The sequence below is a fragment of the Ranitomeya imitator genome, chromosome 6 (assembly GCF_032444005.1).
Source record: "Ranitomeya imitator isolate aRanImi1 chromosome 6, aRanImi1.pri, whole genome shotgun sequence".
NCBI classification, from domain to species: Eukaryota; Metazoa; Chordata; class Amphibia; order Anura; family Dendrobatidae; genus Ranitomeya; species Ranitomeya imitator.
Genome location: NC_091287.1, coordinates 358136754 through 358159358, shown reverse-complemented (window position 1 = coordinate 358159358; position 22605 = coordinate 358136754). Strand labels below are relative to the sequence as shown.

The 22605-nt window shown below is 43.5% G+C and overlaps 1 protein-coding gene across 4 annotated transcripts in view; it reads left to right on the top strand.

The window, feature by feature from the left end:
• The window catches only part of LOC138642656 (beta-Ala-His dipeptidase-like), a 103247-nt gene that overhangs the window by 38403 nt on the left and 42239 nt on the right, over nucleotides 1–22605 (top strand). For all 4 annotated transcript variants that reach the window (XM_069730965.1, XM_069730964.1, XM_069730966.1 and 1 more), the window contains 2 exons: nucleotides 11389–11583; nucleotides 13836–13920. In XM_069730965.1, coding sequence (XP_069587066.1) covers nucleotides 11389–11583; nucleotides 13836–13920 — 280 coding nt within the window. The remainder of the gene's footprint in view (nucleotides 1–11388; nucleotides 11584–13835; nucleotides 13921–22605) is intronic.

The window sequence follows — 22605 nt, the reverse complement described above, 5'->3', positions numbered from 1 at the left end:
GTGATGAGCATATGGAACAGTGATGTGACGAGAACAGAGAGTAAAAACAGATGAATCCTAATAGTAAATTACACAATGTTTAGAGTCAGTGAAATTCTACAATTGTTATAGACACCTCTTTAAAGTTAACTTGTCACCTTGAGAAACCGTATTCATCTGCAGATGTAGGTTCGATCTGCAGGTAAATAGTGTTTAATCCCTGGTTAGATGACTTACTGAAAAAAATGTTGGCTACTCTGAGAAAATTATGTTTTATTCTCCATGCCACCACTCGCTTCCAGTCATAGTGGCAGTTTAGGAGCTGTTCCAGTCAGCGCTGACTACAAAGTGAGAGTACTGTAACAACTTCCCAGCACTTTGATTGTGACATCTTCCTACGAGCTCCAGCCTTCTGCTGGATTTAATAAGACTGTCAGCATGGCAGTAACCCATTAGAAACCCGCAACAGTGTCACAGGGGGGCTGATGGTATTGGCCATCACACTAATTGTCGATGTCAGAGATTGACAAGGGCTTATTATAACTTGAAGGGGATATTCGGGAATGTTGAAAAAAATTATGCCTATAACACTAACAGACAGGTAGTTGCTACCTATGTGCCTGTTGTGTTGCTCAAAGTGGTCACAGACCGCTCCTGCCTACGACTAAGCGGCTTCCGTCACATTAACAGAGCGGTGGCTTCTTTTCCTCTTTGCTCTGTGGAAAGGGCGAGATTTCTGTTGACATTCTGATTTGACAGCCGGCTCTCCGTTGCCTAACAAGGGGAGCTGGCTGTCGATCAGCATGATGTCAGCAGTCTCTCACTGTCAACAGAGCAGAGAGGAAAACAAGCTGCCAATCTGCTTGATATAACAGAAGCTGCAGAATCTCAGCCAGGAATTGTCTGAGCCACACAACAGGCAGGTAGGTAGCAACTACCTGCATGTTAGTGCTTTGGGCATCATTTTTTTCTTTTTTTAACAAAGTCTGATATATCCGCTTTAAAACAGCTTCAACTGATGTGAACACTCTGCTGTTATAGGCAGGTGCCGGATATAAAACCTACAAGAAACAAAATGAGCAAAAACACTGCTGTAACCAAATAAGTAAAAGACAAAAGTGCATTTAAATAAGACAGAGTTCTTAGTAATACTGTTTTGATCAAAAATAGTATAAAAGCCATCCCACTGCGACAAGGTAACTCTGATCGGGATGGGTCCTATGCTGTCTAATATTAAAAACCTTACCATGTGTCAGAGTTGACCTCAGTGTGTGAATAAGAGCAGACAAAAGGACCAGGTCCCAACCAGTGGACACCAGTCTAGGAAAGCCTTTAAATGTAATTTCCAGCTCAGAAAAGGGAGACCACACCCAGGCTTGCACAGAATGCAAAAATACAAAGAAAAACACAAAAACTGAGCTTGGTTTCAGGTTGGCATACATGCAGCACATAAATGCATGTTCACATTGGACATAAAATATACAAAACCTAAAGTAACAAAATGAGCAAATGCCGAATATGTATAACAGCCAACATCTGCTCAGTACAGCGGCGTGGGTTCAGCTCCTGAACCCGCTACATACAATTAGGCCCTCTTCACGCATCTGTATGAAGACACATACATGTGGCAGAGTCCATTTTGACCATCCGTTTTTATTTTTTAGCACCCATTCATGTATACATTTGTCATCTGTGTTTTTCCTGTATGTATAGAAAATAAAATTACAAAGCTTCTCCCATACTGCTAAACACGTATATCACGTGTGCTGTACATGTTTTTCATGGACACATAGACTTGTATTGGCCCTTGATTTGCTGCTTAAAAAAAGACAACGTTTCTGTGTGGTTCACATGGGCACACGGCCCGTGTAAACAGACGGACATGTGAGCAGCCCCATAGGTTATAATAGGTACACATGGTATCTATGAAAAAATGGATACAACACGTACCTATTTCCTAGACTGTGGTCCATTAACCATATTTACTCTGTGCCCTGCACCTTGATTATGTGTGTATTTTCTTTTTGGTTTTTTTCTGCCACTTTGTTATCAAATACTAGTATATATTGCTGTGAGATAGTTGATTTACAACTTTTCTTGTGCAATCATGTATGATTATGCAAATTGACTTTTTGATTTATAGCATCCTCCCCTTTTGGAGTTATTATTACTATTACCATGCCCAATTTATGATGTGGTCTGTCACCTTGGTTCAACTGATTTTTAATTTGTATTATTATTATTATTATTATTATTATGATATTTAATACAATTTGTAATATTTATATATATATATATATATATATATGTGTGTATATATATATGTGTATATATATATATATATATATATATATATATATATATAAAATATACACTGCTCAAAAAAATAAAGGGATCACTAAAATCCCACATCCAAGATATCACTGCATGAAATATTCCAGTTGTAAATCTTTATTCATTACATGGTGGAATGTGTTCAGAACAATAAAACCTAAAAATTATCAACGTAAATTACAACTAATATCCCATGGAGGTCTGGAGTTGGAATGATGCTCAAAATCAAAGTGGAAAATGAAGTTACAGGCTGATCCAACTTCAGTGGAAATACCTCAAGACAAGGAAATGATACTCAGTAGTTTGTGGCCTCTACATGCCTGTATGACCACCCTACAATGCCTGGGCATGCTCCTGATGAAGCAGCAGATGGTCCCCTGAGGGATCTCCTCCCAGACCTGGAATAAAGCATCCACCAACTCCTGGACAGTCTGTGGTGCAACGTGACATTGGTGGATGGTGCAAGACATTATGTCCCAGATGTGTTCAATTGGATTTAGGTCTGGGGAATGGGTGGGCCATTCCATAGCTTCAATGCCTTCATTTTGAAGGAACTGCTGACATACTCCAGCCACATGAGGTCTGGTATTGTCCTGCATTAGGAGGAACACAGGGCCATCCGCACCAGCATATGGACTCACAAGGGGTCTGAGGATCTCATCTCGGTACCTAATGGCAGTCAGGCTACCTCTGGCGAGCACATGGAGGGCGGTGCGGCCCTCCAAAGAAATGCCACCTCACACCATTACTGACCCACTGCCAAACCAGTCATGCTGAAGGATGATGCAGGCAGCAGATCACTCTCCTTGGCATCTCCAGACTCTGTCATGTCTCTCACATGTGCTCAGTGTGAACCTGCTTTCATCTGTGAAGAGCACAGGGCGCCAGTGGTGAATTTGCCAATCCTGGTGTTCTGTGGCAAATGCCAAGCGTCCTGCACGGTGTTGGGCTATGAGCCCAACCCCCATCTGTGGATGTTGGGCAATCAGACCATCCTCATGGAGTCAGTTTCTAACAGTGGTTCGAGTGCTATGTGATGTTTTCTCTCATAGCACTCATCCGTATTCTACGGTAGTGTGACCACAGCCTAAGGCTATCTGCCCATGTAGCTGAAAGTATGCAGAATGTTCCTGAAGAAATCCGGACTCCCTTCGGAGGAAATCCGCTTGCGTTTTTATCACATTTTTATCGTGTGTTTTTTTTGCGTTTTTTGCGGTGAATTTGCCAATCCTGGTGGTCTGTGGCAAATGCCAAGCGTCCTGCACAGTGTTGGGCTGTGAGCCCAACCCCCATCTGTGGATGTCGGGCAATCAGACCATCCTCATGGAGTCAGTTTCTAACAGTGGTTCGAGTGCTATGTGATGTTTTCTCTCATAGCACTCATCCATATTCTACGGTAGTGTGGCCACAGCCTAAGGCTATGTGCCCATGTAGCTGAAATCTCCTCCCAGACCTGGAATAAAGCATCCACCAACTCCTGGACAGTCTGTGGTGCAACGTGACATTGGTGGATGGTGCAAGACATTATGTCCCAGATGTGTTCAATTGGATTCAGGTCTGGGAAACGGGTGGGCCAGTCCATAGCTTCAATGCCTTCATCTTGCAGGAACTGCTGACACACTCCAACCACATAAGGTCTGGCATTGTCCTGCATTAGGAGGAACCCAGGGCCAACCGCACCAGCATATGGTCTCACAAGGGGTCTGAGTATCTCATCTCGGTACCTAATGGCATTCAGGCTACCTCTGGCGAGCACATGGAGGACTGTACGGCCCTCCAAAGAAATGCCACCCCACACCATTACTGACCCACTGCCAAACCAGTTATGCTGAAGGATGGTGCAGGCAGCAGATCGCTCTCCATGGTGTCTCCAGACTCTGTCACGTCTGTCACATACGCTTTCATCTGTGAAGAGCACAGGGCACCAGTGGCGAATTTGCCAATCCTGGTGTTCTGTGGCAAATGCCAAGCATCCTGCACGGTGTTGGGCTGTGAGCACAACCCCCATCTGTGGACGTCAGGCACTCAGACCATCCTCATGGAGTCAGGTTCTAACCGTTTGTGCAGACACATGCACTTTTTGTTGCCTGCTGGAGGTCATTTTGCAGGGCTCTGGCTGTGCTCCTCCTGTTTCTCCTTGCACAAAGGCTGAGGTAGCGGTCCTGCTGTAAACCTTACAAGTCAGTTCTTTTTTTGATAGTAGAAACCAGATAGTAGAGCTGTGTTTTGTCTGAATGCGTAGCAGGAGCCCGACCGGATCCAATGGCGCTACAACCGCCGTCCTAGAACCATTCAAAATGGAGTTATGATCTTTCATAGGTTAGATTATACTCACCCAGGGTCGGTTCCGGTTCGGGTCCGATTGGCATCGCAGGTCCGGGTCTGGTGCCTCCCATCTTCATTCAATGTCGTTGTCCTCCTTGCTTCTGTTGCGGCTCCTGCACAGGCGTACTGATTTTCCCTGTTGAGGGCAACGTAAAGTACTGAAGTGCACAGGCACCGGGCCTCTCTGACCTTTCCCAATGTCTGCGCACTGCAGTATTTTGCTCTGCCCTCAACAGGGCAGATAAAGTACGCCTGCGCAGGAGCCGAGACAGGAAGCAAAGAAGAGGACGTCATCGCATGAAGATGGGAGGCGCCGGACCCAGACCTGCGACTCCCATCGGACTGGATCGCACCGGACCGCCCCTGGGTGAGTATAATCTAACTTGTTTTTCTTTCAGGTCACATCGGGGGCTTATCTACAGCATTACAGAATGCTGTAGATAAGCCCCTGATGGCGGTGGCCGCAGTTTATAGGGTCAAAATGAGGTGACGGATTCCCTTTAAGCTGTTACTAAATAAATTTGGGATAGTTCAGAAAATAACATTGAAACATCATTACCTGGATCAATTCTAACAACTGGGGTCTCCGTTTCTCTCCCACTTAACCCCTTCCCGACCTTTGACGCCACGTAGGCGTCATGAAAGTCGGTGCCAATCCGACCCATGACGCCTATGTGGCGTCATGGAAAGATCGCGTCCCTGCAGATCGGGTGAAAGGGTTAACTCCCATTTCATCCGATCTGCAGGGACAGGGGGAGTGGTAGTTTAGCCCGGGGGGGTGGCTTCACCCCCTCGTGGCTACGATCGCTCTGATTGGCTGTTGAAAGTGAAACTGCAAATCAGAGCGATTTGTAATATTTCACCTATTAAAACTGGTGAAATATTACAATCCAGCCATGGCCGATGCTGCAATATCATCGGCCATGGCTGGAAACACTAATGTGCCCCCACCCCACCGATCGCCCCCCCAGCCCTCCGATCTGTCCGGTACACTGCTCCGGCTCCCCTCCGTCCTGTGCTCCGCTCCCCCCGTGCTCTTGTCCGCTCACCCCCGTGCTCCAATCACCCCCCCGTGCTCCAATCACCCCCCCTGCACTCCGATCCACCCCCCCCCCGTGCTCCGTTCCACCCCCCGTGTACCGTTCAACCCCCCGTGCTCCGTTCCACCCCCCATGCTCCGTTCCACCCCCCGCGCTCCGATCCACCCCCCCATGCTCCGATCCCCCCGTGCTCCCCCCCACCCCATCATACTTACCGATCCTGCCGGGGTCCGTCCGTCTTCTCCCTGGGCGCCGCCATCTTCCAAAATGGCGGGAGCATGCGCAGTGCGCCCGCCGAATCTGCCGGCTGGCAGATTCGTTCCAAAGTGCATTTTGATCACTGAGATATAACCTATCACAGTGATCAAAATAAAAAAAATAATAAATGACCCCCCCCCCCCTTTGTCACCCCCATAGGTAGGGACAATAAAAAAATAAAGAATTTTTTTTTCCACTAATGTTAGAATAGGGTTAGGGTTAGGGGTAGGGTTAGGGTTAGGGGTAGGGTTAGGGCTAGGGGTAGGGTTAGGGGTAGGGGTAGGGTTAGGGTTAGGGTTTCGGTATGTGCACACGTATTCTGGTCCTCTGCGGATTTTTCCGCTGCGGATTTGATAAATCCGCAGTGCTAAACCGCTGCGGATTTATGGCGGATTTACCGCGTTTTTTCTGCGCATTTCACTGCGGTTTTACAACTGCGATTTTCTATTGGAGCAGTTGTAAAACCGCTGCGGAATCCGCAGAAAGAAGTGACATGCTGCGGAATGTAAACCGCTGCGTTTCCGTGCAGTTTTTCTGCAGCATGTGTACAGCGATTTTTGTTTCCCATAGGTTTACATTGAACTGTAAACTCATGGGAAACTGCTGCGGATCCGCAGCGTTTTCCGCAGCGTGTGCACATACCTTTAGAATTAGGCTATGTGCACACGGTGCGGATGTGGCTGCGGATCCGCAGCGGATTGGCCGCTGCGGATTCGCAGCAGTGTTCCATCAGGTTTACAGTTCCATGTAAACCTATGGAAAACCAAATCCGCTGTGCCCATGGTGCGGAAAATACCACGCGGAAACGCTGCGTTGTATTTTCCGCAGCATGTCAATTCTTTGTGCGGATTCCGCAGCGTTTTACACCTGTTCCTCAATAGGAATCCGCAGGTGAAATCCGCACAAAAAACACTGGAAATCCGCGGAAAATCCGCAGGTAAAACGCAGTGCCTTTTACCCGCAGATTTTTCAAAAATGATGCTGAAAAATCTCACACGAATCCGCAACGTGGGCACATAGCCTTAGGGTTAAGGTTGGAATTAGGGTTGTGGTTAGGGTTAGGGTTGTGGTTAGGGGTGTGTTGGGGTTAGGGTTGGAATTAGGGTTGTGGCTACAGTTGGGATTAGGGTTAGAGGTGTGGGGGGGTTAGTGTTGGAGTTAGAATTGAGGGGTTACCACTGTTTAGGCACATCAGGGGTCTCCAAACGCAACATGGCGCCACCATTGATTCCAGCCAATCTTGTATTCAAAAAGTCAAATGGTGCTCCCTCAATTCCGAGCTCCGACGTGTGCCCAAACAGTGGTTTACCCCCACATATGGGGTACCAGCATACTCAGGATAAACTGCGCAACAATTACTGGGGTCCAAATTCTCCTGTTACCCTTGTGAAAATAAAAAAATGTTTGCTAAAACATCATTTTTGAGGAAAGAAAAATGATTTTTTATTTTCACGGCTCTGCGTTGTAAACGTCTATGAAGCACTTTGGGGTTCAAAGTGCTCACCACATATCTAGATAAGTTCCTTGGGGGGTCTAGTTTCTAAAATGGGGTCACTTTTGGGGGGGGTTCTACTGTTTAGGCACACCAGGGGCTCTGCAAACGCAACGTGACGCCCGCAGACCATTCCATCAAAGTCTGCATTCCAAAAGTCACTACTTCCCTTCTGAGCCCCGACGTGTGCCCAAACAGTGGTTTACCCCCACACATGGAGTATCAGCGTACTCAGGAGAAACTGGACAACAAATATTGGGGTCAAATTTCTCCTGTAACCCTTGGGAAAATAAAAAATTCTGGGCTAAATAATTATTTTTGAGGAAAGAAAACGTACTTATTATTTTCACGGCTCTGCATTATAAACTTCTATGAAGCACTTGGGGATTCAAAGTGCTCACCACACATCTAGATAAGTTCCTTTCGGGGTCTAGTTTCCAAAATGGGGTCACTTGTGGGGGGTTTCTACTGTTTAGCCACATCAGGGGCTCTGCAAACGCAACGTGACGCCCACAGAGCATTCCATCAAAGTCTGCATTTCAAAACGTCACTACTTCACTTCCGAGCCCCGGCATGTGCCCAAACAGTGGTTTACCCCCACATATGGGGTATCAGCGTACTCAGGAGAAACTGGACAACAACTTTTGTGGTCAAATGTCTCCTGTTACCCTTGGAAAAATAAAAAATTGCAGGCTAAAAGATCATTTTTGAGAAAATATTTATTTTTTTTTTTCATGGCTCTGCGTTATAAACTTCTGTGAAGCACTTGGGGGTTCAAAGTCCTAACCACACATCTAGATTAGTTCCTTTGGGGGTCTAGTTTCCAAAATGGGGTCATTTGTGGGGGATCTCCAATGTTTAGGCACACAGGGGCTCTCCAAACGTGACATGGTGTCCGCTAATGATTGGAGCTAATTTTCCATTTAAAAAGCCAAATGGCGTGCCTTCCCTTCCGAGCCCTGCTGTGCGCCCAAACAGTGGTTTACCCCCACATATGGGGTATCATCGTACTCAGGACAAACTGGACAACAACATTTGGGGTCCAATTTCTCCTATTACCCTTGGCAAAATAGGAAATTCCAGGCTAAACAATCATTTTTGAGGAAATAAAAATTATTTTTTATTTTCATGGCTCTGCGTTATATACTTCTGTGAAGCACCTGGGGGTTTAAAGTGCTCAATATGCATCTAGCCCTGGCGTGTGCCCAAACAGTGGTTTACCCCCACATATGAGGTATCGGCGTACTCGGGAGAAATTGCCCAACAAATTTTTTGATCCATTTTATCCTATTGCCCATGTGAAAATGAAAAAATTGAGGCGAAAAGAATTTTTTTGTGAAAAAAAAAGTACTTTTTCATTTTTACAGATCAATTTGTGAAGCACCTGAGGGTTTAAAGTGCTCACTATGCATCTAGATAAATTCCTTGGGGGGTCTAGTTTCCAAAATGGGGTCACTTGTGGGGGAGCGCCAAAGTTTAGGCACACAGGGGCTCTCCAAACGTGACATGGTGTCCGCTAAAGAGTGGAGCCAATTTTTCATTCAAAAAGTCAAATGGCGCTCCTTCACTTCCAAGCCCTGCCGTGCGCCCAAACAGTGGTTTACCCCCACATTTGAGGTATCAGCATACTCAGGACAAATTGGATAACAACCTTCGTGGTTCAGTTTCTCCTTTTACCATTGGGAAAATAAAAAAATTGTTGCTAAAAGATAATTTTTGTGACTAAAAATTTAAATGTTCATTTTTTCCTTCCATGTTGCTTCTGCTGCTGTGAAGTACCTGAAGGGTTAATAAACTTCTTGAATGTGGTTTTGAGTACCTTGAGGGGTGCAGTTTTTAGAATGGTGTCACTTTTGGGTATTTTCAGCCATATAGACCCCTCAAACTGACTTCAAATGTGAGGTGGTCCCTAAAAAAAATGGTTTTGTAAATTTCGTTGTAAAAATGAGAAATCGCTGGTCAAATTTTAATCCTTATAACTTCCTAGCAAAAAAAATGTTGTTTCCAAAATTGTGCTGATGTAAAGTATACATGTGGGAATTATTATTATTATTATTAATTATTATTATTAGTTATTTATTAACTATTTTGTGTCACATAACTTTCTGGTTTAACAGAATAAAAATTCAAAATGTGAAAATTGCGAAATTTTCAAAATTTTCGCCAAATTTCCGTTTTTATCACAAATAAACGCAGAATTTATTTACCTAAATTTACCACTAACATGAAGCCCAATATGTCACGAAAAAACAATCTCAGAACCGCTAGGATCCGTTGAAGCGTTCCTGAGTTATTACCTCATAAAGGGACACTGGTCAGAATTGCAAAAAACGGCAAGGTCTTTAAGGTCAAAATAGGCTGGGTCATGAAGGGGTTAATAAAGTCAATAATGACTTTAAAAAGGTGTATGCGAATGCAAATGGATGTGTTCATTACAATAGTGGCCACTATTCGAAATGGCTGCAGAATATGCCTTGCATGAATGAACACATACTTTGTACCACTAACAGAGCTTGTAAAGAACATGAAGATCCAAGTTCATATCAATGCATTTTATTTGTTAATTTTCATACTTTCTTCAATTGCCACATTTTGTTTTATTTAATATTAAGTTACTTTTGACAAAAATGGTCCATATAACATAGTTTATACCATTATGATTCTGAAATGTGTCTGTGCGATTAATGTTTGTTTTAGCTGCAACATGTGATATGTAGCTGCGGACCTTGGGTGAAACATCACTCCGTTGCCATATGATCTTGCTGACCCCTTCTTCCACGCGCCTGTTTCGAAACGTTGTGTCTATTTATACCGACTTCTGCTGAATGTATCTCTATTGTGGTTGTCCTGAAGAAGAAGTTTATATACTTCGAAACGTGTTCACAAATAAACCACTTTCAGGGTATGTGCACACGTTGCGGATTCTCTGCGGATCCGCAGCGTTTTTTGCGGGGCAGAAACGCTGCAGATCCGCAATTGATTTACAGTACAATGTAAATCAATGAGAAAAAAAATGCTGTGCACACTTTGCGGAAAATCCGCTGCGGAAACGCTGGGGTTTAAAAGAAGTAGCATGTCACTTCTTTTTTGCGAATCTGCAGCGTTTTCGTACCCATTCCATTATAGAAAACCGCAGGGGTAAAAAACGCATCAAATCCGCAAAAAAACACAGAAAAAATGCACAAAAATGCTAAGGAACCGCACAAAAAACGCAACAAATCCGCAGGTGCGTTTTCTGCCAGGAGAGGCAGAATCCGCACCAGGAATTCCTAAGGCTAATCCGCAACGTGTGCACATAGCCAAAGGTAGTTTTGTTTTAAAATGTTATCCCACCTTTATGTCTGATCAGGTGGTCGGGGAGCGAGATACAGTAGGTGTGGGGAGAGTTGTCCGCAGAGGACAGAACTATGTTATTACTCAATGAATATGAAGTCATTGCATTGGCATTTTTGGTGGCCTTAGAACAGATTTTGCATTAGTCTAGGTCACCCTACTCATGCCATGTCTCTGTATGAAATATAGATGCCTATGGATGCACTGAAATTAAATTAAGAGCATTGCAGACCCTTGAGAATACTTTCAGCAAGCACTGCTGACTGTCAACCCCTAATTTTGTGTCTAGAGACCGCAAGTTTGCGATTTACATATGGTCAGCGTCTAAGACACTTCCCAATAGATAGAATCTATCGATCAAAACTTATCAGCACATAACAGCAACCATACATATTGTATACCTGTGGTCTCATGGCGACTTCTGTAACCAGCAAGGGGAGAAGACTCCTAGTGGTGTGTACATTACATAAGGTTAGGATTTGGCAAACTGCAGGGCCTACCAAAAATGTTCTCAGAAAAGGACGATAATAATTATCTGTATGATGTGTCTTTAGACAAAATGTCTCTTCACTGAACTAACACACATGGGAGACTTCCCAAAAATAAATATATTTTTTATTGCTTTAGGATATTCCTGTAAATTTGAAGTTCATCATAGAAGGAGTAGAGGAAACGGGTTCTCCTGGTTTAGAAGAACTGCTTAAAGAACATGAGGATTTCTTTTCAGATGTTGATTATGTTGTGATTTCTGATAATGTGTGGCTCAGCAGGAAGCCTGCACTGACATATGGAACACGAGGCAATGCATATTTCTTTATTGAGGTAACTAACTAGCTTTTGTAGATAAGATTTATATTTTTTGTTGTATCAACTGCAGATATCAGAAAAAAGCATGATATAGCGGAGGGGATACAAGCACAGCAGGGGGACCCTATGCAGGAACCCAATCCAAACTCCTTTGTAAACCCCTTGTTGTCGAATAGATCAGCACAGACCTACCACCTTATGACTTTTTTACAAGCCACTGGTAAGAATGAGCAATGAAATTAATCACCTTATTCCCATACATATAATCTAATCGATATTATGGGGCTCCTTTTAGGGTTGCAGTGATCCCTTTACCTACTGGACTCCTGTGGAGCTTGCTTCCATTGCAGAGATACATAGATTATATGGGGACAGTTGGTAACAAGGGCTTAGTTCACACTGACGTTTTCTGTTCCATCTGACATTTTAATAAAGCCTTTTACCAAGTTAATTTATTTTAATTTATTTTAATTGGATTTTTCTTATCAGATAGTTACTCATCTTAGTTAAAAAATGGAAACCTGATGTTCTGGTATATTTACAATAGATGAGTGAATCGATTTACAGGACAATGGCCCAGTGATTATGTCAGTAGTCCATGGCTACTGGACAGGAGCCTTGCGAACTTCCTATACCTGCCTTAATCCCAGTCGCTCCTTCTGATTTATAAACCGAACATGACATCGTCATTGCCTCGTAATGCACTAGGCTAGGCATACCTTTCTACATACACCCTCAGACTAATACTTGGTTGCACGACCTTTAGCCAAAATAACTGAGACCAACAGCTTCCGGTAACCATCAATGAGTTTCTTACAATGCTCTGCTGGAATTTTAGACCATTCTTCTTTGGCAAACTGCTCCGGGTCCCCTGATATTTGAAGGGTGCCTTCTCCAAACTGCTATTTTTAGATCTCTCCACAGGTGTTCTATGGGATTCAGGTCTGGACTCATTGCTGGCCACCTTAGAAGTCTCCAGTGCCTTCTCTCAAACCATTTTCTAGTGTTTTTTGAAGTGTGTTTTGGGTCATTGTCCTGCTGGAAGACCCATGACCTCTGAGGGAGAAACAACTTTCTCACACTGGGCCCTACATTATGCAGCAAAATTTGTTGGTAGTCTTCAGACTTCATAATGCCATGCACACGGTCAAGCAGTCCAGTGCCTGAGGCAGCAAAGCAACCCCAAAACATCAGGGAACCTCCGCCATGTTTGACTGTAGGGACCGTGTTCTTTTCTTTGAATGCCTCTTTTTTTCTCCTGTGAACTCAATGTTGATGCCTTTGTCCAAAAAGCTCAACTTTTGTCTCATCTGACCAGAGAACATTCTTCCAAAACGTTTTAGGCTTTTTCAGGTAAGTTTTGGCAAACTCCAGCCTGGCTTTTTTATGTCTCGGGGTAAGATTGAGTTTACAGGAGATAAAAAAGAGGCATTCAAAGAAAAGAACACGGTCCCTACAGTCAAACATGGCGGAGGTTCCCTGATGTTTTGGGGTTGCTTTGCTGCCTCTGGCACTGGACTGCTTGACCGTGTGCATGGCATTATGAAGTCTGGAGACTACCAACAAATTTTGCAGCATAATGTAGGGCCCAGTGTGAGAAAGCTGGGTCTCCCTCAGATGTCATGGGTCTTCCAGCAGGACAATGACCCAAAACACACATCAAAAAACACTAGAAAATGGTTTGAGAGAAAGCACTGGAGACTTCTAAGGTGGCCAGCAATGAGTCCAGACCTGAATCCAATAGAACACCTGTGGAGAGATCTAAAAATGGCAGTTTGGAGAAGGCACCCTTCAAATATCAGGGGCCTGGAGCAGTTTGCCAAAGAAGAATGGTCTAAAATTCCAGCAGAGCATTGTAAGAATCTCATTGATGGTTACCGGAAGCGGTTGGTCGCAGTTATTTTGGCTAAAGGTTGTGCAACCAAGTATTAGGCTGAGGGTGCCAATACTTTTGTCTGGCCCATTTTTGGAGTTTCGTGTGAAATGATCAATGTTTTGCTTTTTGCTTCATTTTCTTTTGTGTTTTTTCATTTAAGACAAATTAAATGAAGATAATAATACCAAAGAATTTGTGATTGCAATCATTTTCAGGAAGAAAATGAGTATTATCTGACAGAATTGCAGGGGTATCAATACTTTTGGCCATGACTGTATACTGTATGTTACAAAGGTTGAAAAAAGACAAGTTCATCACGTTCATCCTTTTCCCACCAATTATACATTCTCTGTCACTAATTATCCATAGTATTGTCCTGATTTATTCTTAGGTGGAAAGTGGGAAGAAGGATTTACATTCTGGAACTTTTGGAGGCATCATCCATGAAGCAATGAGAGACCTGGTATATCTTTTAGGTAATATGTGATGTATGTTATGTCATTTGCTATTCTCTTCTACTTATTTGTGCACATGTTTTACTTTATATTGGATATAATGTACCCTGCTCAAAAAATAAAGGGAACATTTAAACAACAAAATATAACTCCAAGTAAATCAAACTTCTGTGAAATCAAACTGTCCACTTAGGAAGCAACACTGTTTGACAATCAATTTCACCTGCTGAATAGATTACAGATGGAAATTATTGGCAATTATCAAGACATACTCAATAAAGGAGTGGTTCTGCAGGTGGGGACCACAGACCATATTTCAGTACCAATGCATTCTGGCTGATGTTTTGGTCACTTTTGAAAGCTGGTTGTGCTTTCACACTCGTGGTAGCATGAGATGGAATCTACAACCCACACAAGTGGTTCAGGTAGTGCAGCTCATCCAGGATGGCACATCAATGCGAGCTGTGGCAAGAAGGTTTGCTGTGTCTGTCAGCGTAGTGTCCAGAGGCTGGAGGCGCTACCAGGAGACAGGCCAGTACACCAGGAGACGTGGAGGGGGCCGCAGGAGGGCAACAACCCAGCAGTAGGACCACTACCTCAGCCTTTGTGCAAGGAGGAACATGAGGAGCACTGCCAGAGCCCTGCAAAATGACCTCCTGCAGGCCACAAATGTGCATGTGTTTGCACAAAAGGTTAGAAACAGACTCCATGAGGAAGGCCAGAGTGCCCGACATCCACAGATGGGGGTTGTGCTTACAGCCCAACATCATGCAGGACGCTTGGCATTTGCCACAGAACACCATGATTGGCAAATTTGTCACTGGCGCCCAGTGCTCTTCACAGATGAAAGCAGATTCACACTGAGCACATGTGACAGACGTGATAGAGTATGGAGACACCGTGGAGAGCGATCTGGTGCCTGCAACATCCTTCAGCATGACCGGTTTGGCAGAGTGTCAGTAATGGTGTGGGGTAGCATTTCTTTGGAGGGCCGCACAGCCCTCCATGTGCTTGCCAGAGGTAGCCTGACTTCGATTAGGTATGGAGATGAGATCCTCAGATCCCTTGTGAGACCATATGCTGGTGTGGTTTGCCCTGGGTTCCTCCTAATGCAGGACAATGCCAGACCTCTTGTGGCTGGAGTGTGTCAGCAGTTCCTGCAAGATGAAGGCATTGAAGCTATGGACTCGCCCACCCCGTTCCCCAGACCTGAATTCGATTGAACACATCTGGGACATCATGTCTTGCATCATCCACGCTGCACCATAGACTGTCCAGGAGTTGGCGGATGCTTTAGTCCAGGTCTGGGAGGAGATCCCTCAGGGGACCATCCGCCACCTCATCAGGAGCATGCCCAGACATTGTAGGGAGGTCATACAGGCACGTGGAGGCCACACACTACTGAGCATCATTCCTTATCTTGAGGCATTTCCACTGAAGTTGGATTTTGAGCATCATTCCAACTCCAGACCTCCGTGGGATATTAGTTGTGATATACGTTGATAATTTTTAGGTTTTATTGTTCTCAACACATTCCACTATGTAATGAATAAAGATTTACAACTTGACCATTTCATTCAGTGATATCTAGGATGTGGGATTTTAGTGATCCCTTTATTTTTTTGAGCAGTGTATGTATCTGTTGAAATACGTCGTAAAAAAGTCCTTATATTAGAAAAATGGTGCAAGTGTAAGGCATGAGTATATTTGACCAACGATGCTGATCGGATCCCCTAGTATATTTGACCCTGTCCCCCACCTGGCATCACACTTTCACTTGGCATCATACTTTCAACTATATCGGCATCCTAGATGCAGGTACAGTTGAAATCTATAATGGAGAAGAGAGCGCCAGCTGACGCTACCTATCCCATCATTCCCCCTCTGCATCTGATGTCTCAGCGCAGTGGCCGCAATGACGCCTCAGCACAGTGACATCACTACAACGCACCCCCTGTACCGAGTTGTGCAGAAGATGTGAAGACACTATGAAAAGACCGGAGTGACAGGGGAACTAGCAGAGGTGAGTATTTATTGTTTTAATGAGGGGTCTGTTATACTGTTTGGAGAACTATGTGGACCCATTATACTGTATGGAGCACTACGTGGGGCCATAATACTTTATGGAGCACTATGTGGGCCCATTATACTGTATTGCAGGCAATGTGGAGCACCTTATACTGTATTGCACACTACATGGGACACATTATACTCTATGGAGCAATGTATATGGCCCATTAAAATGTATGGAGCACTATGTAGGGCCATTATATTGTATGGAGCACTATGTGTGACCATTATACTCTATGGAGCACTAAGTGGGACAATAATACTGTATGGAGCACTATATAGGTCTATTATACTGTATGGAGTACTATGTGGGCCATTATACTGTATAGAGCACTTTTTGTGACCATTATACTGTATAGAGCACAATGTGGGGCCATTATATTGTATTCAGCACTATGTAGGGCCATTATACTGTATGAAGCACAATGTGGGGCCATTATAATGTATGGATCACTATGTGTGGTCATTATACTGTGTGGAGCACTATGTGGGGCCATTATACTGTATAGAGCACTATGTACTATGTGGGGCCATTATACAGTATGGAGCACTTGTTGTAATTGTAGCCATTATTGTTATTATTGTGATTCATTTTTATTTTCCACAATTATTTTTCACCTTCTGGTATAGCACCAATTTAGAAGACATCTCCACCTCAAGAAGAAGAGGTGCAAATAACATAGTAACATAGTTAGTAAGGCCGAAAAAAGACATTTGTCCATCCAGTTCAGCCTATATTCCATCATAATAAATCCCCAGATCTACGTCCTTCTACAGAACCTAATTGTATGATACAATATTGTTCTGCCCAAGGAAGACTTCCAGGCCTCTCTTGAACCCCTCGACTGAGTTCGCCATCACCACCTCCTCAGGCAAGCAATTCCAGATTCTCACTGCCCTAACAGTAAAGAATCCTCTTCTATGTTGGTGGAAAAACCTTCTCTCCTCCAGACGCAAAGAATGCCCCCTTGTGCCCGTCACCTTCCTTGGTATAAACAGATCCTCAGCTAGATATTTGTATTGTCCCCTTATATACTTATACATGGTTATTAGATCGCCCCTCAGTCGTCTTTTTTCTAGACTAAATAATCCTAATTTCGCTAATCTATCTGGGTATTGTAGTTCTCCCATCCCCTTTATTAATTTTGTTGCCCTCCTTTGTACTCTCTCTAGTTCCATTATATCCTTCCTGAGCACCGGTGCCCAAAACTGGACACAGTACTCCATGTGCGGTCTAACTAGGGATTTGTACAGAGGCAGTATAATGCTCTCATCATGTGTATCCAGACCTCTTTTAATGCACCCCATGATCCTGTTTGCCTTGGCAGCTGCTGCCTGGCACTGGCTGCTCCAGGTAAGTTTATCATTAACTAGGATCCCCAAGTCCTTCTCCCTGTCAGATTTACCCAGTGGTTTCCCATTCAGTGTGTAATGGTGACATTGATTCCTTCTTCCCATGTGTATAACCTTACATTTATCATTGTTAAACCTCATCTGCCACCTTTCAGCCCAAGTTTCCAACTTATCCAGATCCATCTGTAGCAGAATACTATCTTCTCTTGTATTAACTGCTTTACATAGTTTTGTATCATCTGCAAATATCGATATTTTACTGTGTAAACCTTCTACCAGATCATTAATGAATATGTTGAAGAGAACAGGTCCCAATACTGACCCCTGCGGTACCCCACTGGTCACAGCGACCCAGTTAGAGACTATACCATTTATAACCACCCTCTGCTTTCTATCACTAAGCCAGTTACTAACCCATTTACACACAATTTCCCCCAGACCAAGCATTCTCATTTTGTGTACCAACCTCTTGTGCGGCACGGTATCAAACGCTTTGGAAAAATCGAGATATACCACGTCCAATGACTCACCGTGGTCCAGCCTATAGCTTACCTCTTCATAAAAACTGATTAGATTGGTTTGACAGGAGCGATTTCTCATAAACCCATGCTGATATGGAGTTAAACAGTTATTCTCATTGAGATAATCCAGAATAACATCCCTCAGAAACCCTTCAAATATTTTACCAACAATAGAGGTTAGACTTACTGGCCTATACTTTCCAGGTTCACTTTTAGAGCCCTTTTTGAATATTGGCACCACATTTGCTATGCGCCAATCCTGCGGAACAGACCCTGTCGCTATAGAGTCCCTAAAAATAAGAAATAATGGTTTATCTATTACATTACTTAGTTCTCTTAGTACTCGTGGGTGTATGCCATCCGGACCCGGAGATTTATCTATTTTAATCTTATTTAGCCGGTTTCGCACCTCTTCTTGGGTTAGATTGGTGACCCTTAATATAGGGTTTTCATTGTTTCTTGGGATTTCACCTAGCATTTCATTTTCCACCGTGAATACCGTGGAGAAGAAGGTGTTTAATATGTTTGCTTTTTCCTCGTCATCTACAACCATTCTTTCCTCACTATTTTTTAAGGGGCCTACATTTTCAGTTTTTATTCTTTTACTATTGATATAGTTGAAGAACAGTTTGGGATTAGTTTTACTCTCCTTAGCAATGTGCTTCTCTGTTTCCTTTTTGGCAGCTTTAATTAGTTATTTAGATAAAGTATTTTTCTCCCTATAGTTTTTTAGAGCTTCAATGGTGCCATCCTGCTTTAGTAGTGCAAATGCTTTCTTTTTACTGTTAATTGCCTGTCTTACTTCTTTGTTTAGCCACATTGGGTTTTTCCTATTTCTAGTCCTTTTATTCCCACAAGGTATAAACCGCTTACACTGCCTATTTAGGATGTTCTTAAACATTTCCCATTTATTATCTGTATTATTAGTTCTGAGGATATTGTCCCAGTCTACCAGATTAAGGGCATCTCTAAGCTGGTCAAACTTTGCCTTCCTAAAGTTCAGTGTTTTTGTGACTCCCTGACAAGTCCCCCTAGTGAAAGACAGGTGAAACTGTACAATATTGTGGTCGCTATTTCCTAGATGCCCAACCACCTGCAGATTTGTTATTCTGTCAGGTCTATTAGATAGTATTAGGTCTAAAAGTGCTGCTCCTCTGGTTGGATTCTGCACCAATTGTGAAAGATAATTTTTCTTGGTTATTAGCAGAAACCTGTTGCCTTTATGGGTTTCACAGGTTTCTGTTTCCCAGTTAATATCCGGGTAGTTAAAGTCCCCCATAACCAGGACCTCATTATGGGTTGCAGCTTCATCTATCTGCTTTAGAAGTAGACTTTCCATGGTTTCTGTTATATTTGGGGGTTTGTAACAGACCCCAATGAGAATTTTGTTACCATTTTTCCCTCCATGAATTTCGACCCATATGGACTCGACATCCTCATTTCCTTCGCTAATATCCTCCCTTAAAGTGGACTTTAGACAAGACTTTACATAGAGACAAACCCCTCCTCCTCTCCGATTTTTACGATCCTTTCTAAACAGACTGTAACCCTGTAAGTTAACTGCCCAGTCATAGCTTTCATCTAACCATGTCTCGGTTATTCCCACTATGTCAAAGTTACCTGTAGATATTTCTGCTTCTAGTTCTTCCATCTTGTTTGTCAGGCTTCTGGCGTTTGCAAGCATGCAGTTTAGAGGATTTTGTTTTGTTCCAATCTCCTCGCTGTGGATTGTTTTAGAAATGTTCTTACCTCCCTTCTGAGTATGTTTTCCTGGATCTTCTTTGTTCAAGTCTAATGTTTTTCTTCCCGTCCCCTCTTCTTCTAGTTTAACGCCCTCCTGATGAGTGTAGCGAGTCTTCTGGCGAATGTGTGTTTCCCAGGTTTGTTGAGGTGTAGTCCGTCTCTGGCGAGGAGTCCATCGTACAAGTAATTCACACCGTGGTCCAGAAATGTCTCCTTGTAGCGTGGATCAAGCAGGGTGAACAACCAGTACTCTTTCTTTTTGCCAAAATGAATGTAACGTGAGGGTCACAGGATAGTCAGCGGTACATAAAGTCGACCATATGTATCAAGCTCCCAACAGCAAACAATTCCCTGTCTCCACCATAATGATGACTCTCCATCTCTTCATGCTCCCTCACTTCCTTCTCATTCCTATTCTCAGCCCATCCACGTAAGAGAGACGGGACAAAGGTTGTGTGGCTACTAGCCTCTGTTGCGCTAGCCACCAGCTTCTGTTCCTCCTCTTCCTCCTCCTCCACGTCCACCTCCTCATTGTTACTCAATCCACGCTGAGCAGATGAGATGAGGTTGGGCTGGTTACAATGTCTGTGTTATGTCTTCCTCCATCCCTACCTGGTCTGCATGTAAAGCTTCATGTTTAATTGTGAGCAGCTACTGTTTACCTAGGCACAGAAGCAGAATAATTGTGCTGACTATGGTATCAATGCCGCTCACCATCTTTGTGGAGCCCTCAAAGTCTAGGAGAACCAAACAAATGTCAGATATCTATGCCCTATCATCAGTTGTTACAGTTGTCTGAAAATGTGTTTGCCCCCTTCCTGACTTCCTATTCTTTTGCATGTTTGTCACACTTAAATGATTGAGATCACTAAACAAATGTAAATATTAGACAAAGATTACCCAAGTAAATATAAAATGCTGTTTTTAAATGAAGGTCCTTAGTATTAAGGGAAAAAGAAATCCAACAGAGCTCTGTGTGAAAAAGTAATTGCTCCCTAAACCTAATAACTGGTTGAGCCACCCTTATCAGCAACAACTGCAATCAAGTGTTTGCGATAATAATAATAATAATAATAATAATTTTATTTATATAGCGCCAACATATTCTGCAGCGCTTTACAAATTATAGAGGGGACTTGTACAGGCAGTAGACATTACAGCATAACAGAAATCACAGTTCAAAATAGATACCAATTGGATTAAGGTCAGGGTTTTGACTTGGCCACTCCAAAGTCTTAATTTTGTTTTTCTTAAGCCATTCTGAAGTGGTCTTACTGGTGTATTTTGGATCATTGTCCTGCTGCATAACCCAAGTGTGCTTCAGTCACAAACAGTTTGACCCCGAAATTCTCCTTCATGATTTTTTGGTAGACAGCAGAATTCATAGTTCCATTTACCACAGCGAGTCTTCCAGGTCCTGACGCAGCAAAACAGCCCCACACTATCACACTACCATTACCATATTTTACTGTTGATATGATGTTCCTTTTCTGAATTGCTGTGTTACTTCATCGCCAGATGTAATTGGAGATACACCTTACAAAAAGTTCAACTTTTCTGTCGTGAGTTCACAGAGTATTCTCCCAAAAGTCTTGGGATGATCTATATATTTTCTGGCAAAACTGAAGTGAGCCTTTATGTTCTTATTGCTCAGCAGTATTTTTTTGTCTTCAAAGTCTGCCTTTTTGCCCAGTCTCTTTCTTATGATGGAGTCATGAACACTGACCTTAACTGAGGCAAGTGAGGCCTGCAGTTATTTGGATGTTGTTATAGGGTCTTTTATGACCTTTTGGATGAGTAATTTGGGGAAACAGTTTTTCATACAACTGTATGTGCGGAGGCTGACCAGAGTACCTTGCCAGCATGTGCAGTGTGGAGTTTCAGTACGTGGTGGTGACGTCGCACATCAGTCAGTGAGCTGGTACTTGCATGTGCTGCTGCAGGACTGCCAGTTCAGCAACAGCTGTAGCAGACTTGCAGAAATGAGTGCAGACGTGGCATACCTTGATAAGAAGCTCTGACAAATCTGGGTATATTTTCAGAAACCGCTGAACTACCAAGTTGAACACATTTGCCAAGCATGGTATGTGTGTGAGCTTGCCAAGCTTCACAGCCAACAATAATAATAATCTTTATTTTTATTTAATCTTTAATACCACCAAGTTCCGCGCATTATCAACACGACCATACCTGATTCAAGCTTCAGTGGCACAAACCACAGATTTGTCTGGTCTGTTATTCCTTTAAGTAACTCTGCCACATTGTGTGGTTTGTCTCCTAGACAAATTAGCTTCAGCAGAGCCTGTTGTCACTTTGCTGAGGCAGTGCTGCAGATTCTAGCTTCTGGCTGATGTGTATGAAGAGGAGCAGGAGGGGGTGCAGGAACTGCTGTGGATAGTGGAGGAAACTCTGATAGAAGTAGGGCCAGCAATTCTCAGTGTCGGGAGCACATGCACCTTGGCATGGTTTGACTCTGCCGCAGCCTCCAAAATGTTCACCCTGTGTGCCGTCATGGAAATGTAGCATCCCTGGCCACAAGCGCTTGTTATCTTGTCAGTCGTTAAGTGTACAATGCCAGTGAGTGCTTTGGTAAGGGCACAGGTGATATTCCTGGACAAGTGCTGGTACAAGGTGGGGATGATACATTGGGAGAAAAAGTGATACCAAGGGATGGCTACCACCATGAGTCAATGGAAATCCTCTGTGTCTACTAGCCTAAATGGGAACATTTCCACTGCAAGCAGCCTGGAAATCAAACTCTTTAGTATTTGAGCATGTGGATGGGTGACTGGGTACTTTCTCTTTCGTTTCAAGGCCTGGGATAGGGACAGCTGAACGCTGGGCTGAAACAAGGATTTGGAAGTCCCTGATGATGGTAAATCAGAATGCACAAGAATAGGTGCAGGGCAGGAGGCATCTGCGCCAGTGTTTTGGACAGGGGATCGGGAAGCACCTAGCACAGGGTAAGAGGCAGTGGTGTCATCAGATGGCACCAATCATGTACCCAGGCATTCTGCCC